The following is a 2,500-nucleotide window of genomic DNA, read 5'->3' as shown; positions in this document are numbered from 1 at the left end:
CGTGCACGCCCACCCCGCGCCAGCCGTCATCTCCCCTGTCGTGCACGCCCACGCAGCCCCACTGGTCTCCGTTCCCGCCGTGCACACCGAGGGCGCCCCGCTGATCCTTCCCCAGGCCGCGCCCTTCCCCCTCGCCGCCCAGGCCGTCTTCGTCAGGGCTGACCCAAAGGTTCTGCAGCGCGTCGTCGAGGTCCCCTTGGCCGCGGCGCCCATACTGCCCGCCCTCGACGTGGTCCCCGCGGCCGCCCCGACGCAGGTGCTGTCGCAGTTCCACTCGCAGAACGAGCTCGGAGGCTACGAGTACGGCTACGAGGGCGGCCCCTCCGCCAAGCACGAGGTCCGCACTCCCGACGGCGTGACCCGCGGCTCCTACTCCTACGTGGACGCCAACGGAGAGCTGCAGACGGTGTCCTACGTGGCCGACGACCTGCACGGCTTCCGGGTGCTGGCCTCCAACCTGCCCGAGGGCCCGGCGAAGGAGCACTAGAGGCCCTGCGGCGCGCGGGGCCGGGAGAGCCCAGCCGCTGCCCGCCCGCGCCGCCCGCGGGCCCTGGCTGTGCCGCAGAGTTATTTATTGTAGAGATAGTGAGGGCGCTCCGGCCGGGTCCGCCTCGCGCTCCTGCAGCTCCGGCGTGGCTTCCGGCTTTTTGTAGAGACGATTCCGCTCCCGAAAAGCGAGGCGCGAGGAGGAACCGGAAGATGCCGTCCCTCGGGTTAAAAAAAACGTTTGTAAATCAGGATTTTTCTAGAAAAAAGAAAGCATATTTTTTCATTTTTATTGTAAATAAATCTATGGAAAATCATGTCGTCATTTTCAAAGTCTTCCTTATGAATTACAAAACTAGATTGCAAAAGAGAAACAGCCTTCGTCAAGTATATGATCATACAATTATCAAACATATATCATATACATTCGCCCACACATTTGAAAAACAAATTCCGTATTTTTACAGACAATGTCTAATAGCAATGGAAATGTATAAAAAGAAAAACAATTATATAATCTTACTATAGATAGCCATTCATGAGTTGTCCCCAATGAATGAGACAAAGTGAGACCTTTTTGAGGAATAAAATCACGATATTTCCACACACCAAAAATGATAGATAAAAAAAAAAAAAAAAAAAAAAAACGTTAGCCTCAGTACAAAGGAAAAAAAAAAGAAAATTTGGAAATATGATTTTGAAATAGATATTACAACAAAAGGCTAATAATGAGGATGATGTTAGCAATAATGATGATACTAACATTAATGCTAAAACTAATAACAATAATTATAATAATGACAATGACAATAATACTAGTAATACAGTAATAATCATGATAATGATAATAATGATAACAATAATAATAATCACAATAATCATAATAATAATAATAATAACATATCAAGACATATCATCAATGATAATAATAATAACGATAATAATAAAAACGATAATGATAATAGCAATAATGATAACAGTAATAGCAATGATAATAGTAATGACAATAATAATAATGATAATAATAAAGATAATAATAGTTATAATAATAATGATAGTAGCAGTAGTAGTAATAATGATAATGGTGATGATTGTAATGATTATAATGATGATAATGATGGTAATAATGATAATAAGAATAAGAATAAGAAAAAGAATGATGCTAATAGTAATAATAGTAATAATCAAAGTAACGATAATAATGATAACAACAATCGCAATGATGATGATAATAATAATTATCGTAATAACAATGATAACTGTAACGATGATAAGAATAATAACAATAGTAGAAATAATGATAGTAATAAAAATAATGATAATAATAACAATAACAACTATAATGGTAATAAGAACGATGATAATAATAATGATAATAATGATAACAATAATAATAATAATAATAATAATAATAATAATAATAATAATAATAATGATAATAATAATAATAATAATAATAATGATAATAATAATAATAATAATAATAATAATAATAATAATAATAATAATAATAATAATAATAATGATAATAATAATAATGATGATGATGATAATAACAGTAATGATAATAAGAATAATAACAATAATAAAAATAGCCCCTAGCCTCCTACCCCACCCCCCCAGCCCTAACCCCCCGCCCTTACCCCTCCTTCAGCCCTAACCCCCCCCCTCAGCCCTAACCCCCCGTCCTTACCCCCCCTCAGCCCTAACCACCCCTCAGCCCTAACCCCCGCCCTTACCCCCCCTCAGCCCTAACTCCCCGCCCTTACCCCCCCTCAGCCCTAACCCCCCCTCAGCCCTAACCCCCCGCCCTTACCCCCCTCAGCCCTAACCCCCCGCCCTTCCCCATCTTCAGCCCTAATCCCCCGCCCTTATGCCCCGCCTTCAGCCCTAACCCCCCGCCCTTACCCCCCCTCAGCCCTAAACCCCCCCTCAGCCCTAACCCCCGCCCTTACCCCCCCCCTCAGCCCTAACTCCCCGCCTCAGCCCTAACCCCCCCTCAGCCCTAACCCCC

General features: G+C 43.1%; 1 protein-coding gene across 1 annotated transcript in view; it reads left to right on the top strand.

The window, feature by feature from the left end:
- Positions 1–759, top strand: part of LOC113804189 (cuticle protein-like) — a 9,604-nt gene extending 8,845 nt beyond the window's left edge. The window contains exon 2 of the mRNA XM_070114284.1: positions 1–759. This exon is cut by the window's left edge and continues 656 nt beyond it. Coding sequence (XP_069970385.1) covers positions 1–487 — 487 coding nt within the window. The 3' untranslated portion in view covers positions 488–759.
- The last annotated feature ends 1,741 nt before the right edge of the window (positions 760–2,500 follow it).

Source organism: Penaeus vannamei, chromosome 35 (genome assembly GCF_042767895.1).
Source record: "Penaeus vannamei isolate JL-2024 chromosome 35, ASM4276789v1, whole genome shotgun sequence".
NCBI lineage: Eukaryota > Metazoa > Arthropoda > Malacostraca > Decapoda > Penaeidae > Penaeus > Penaeus vannamei.
This window is presented reverse-complemented; position numbering and strand designations above follow the sequence as displayed.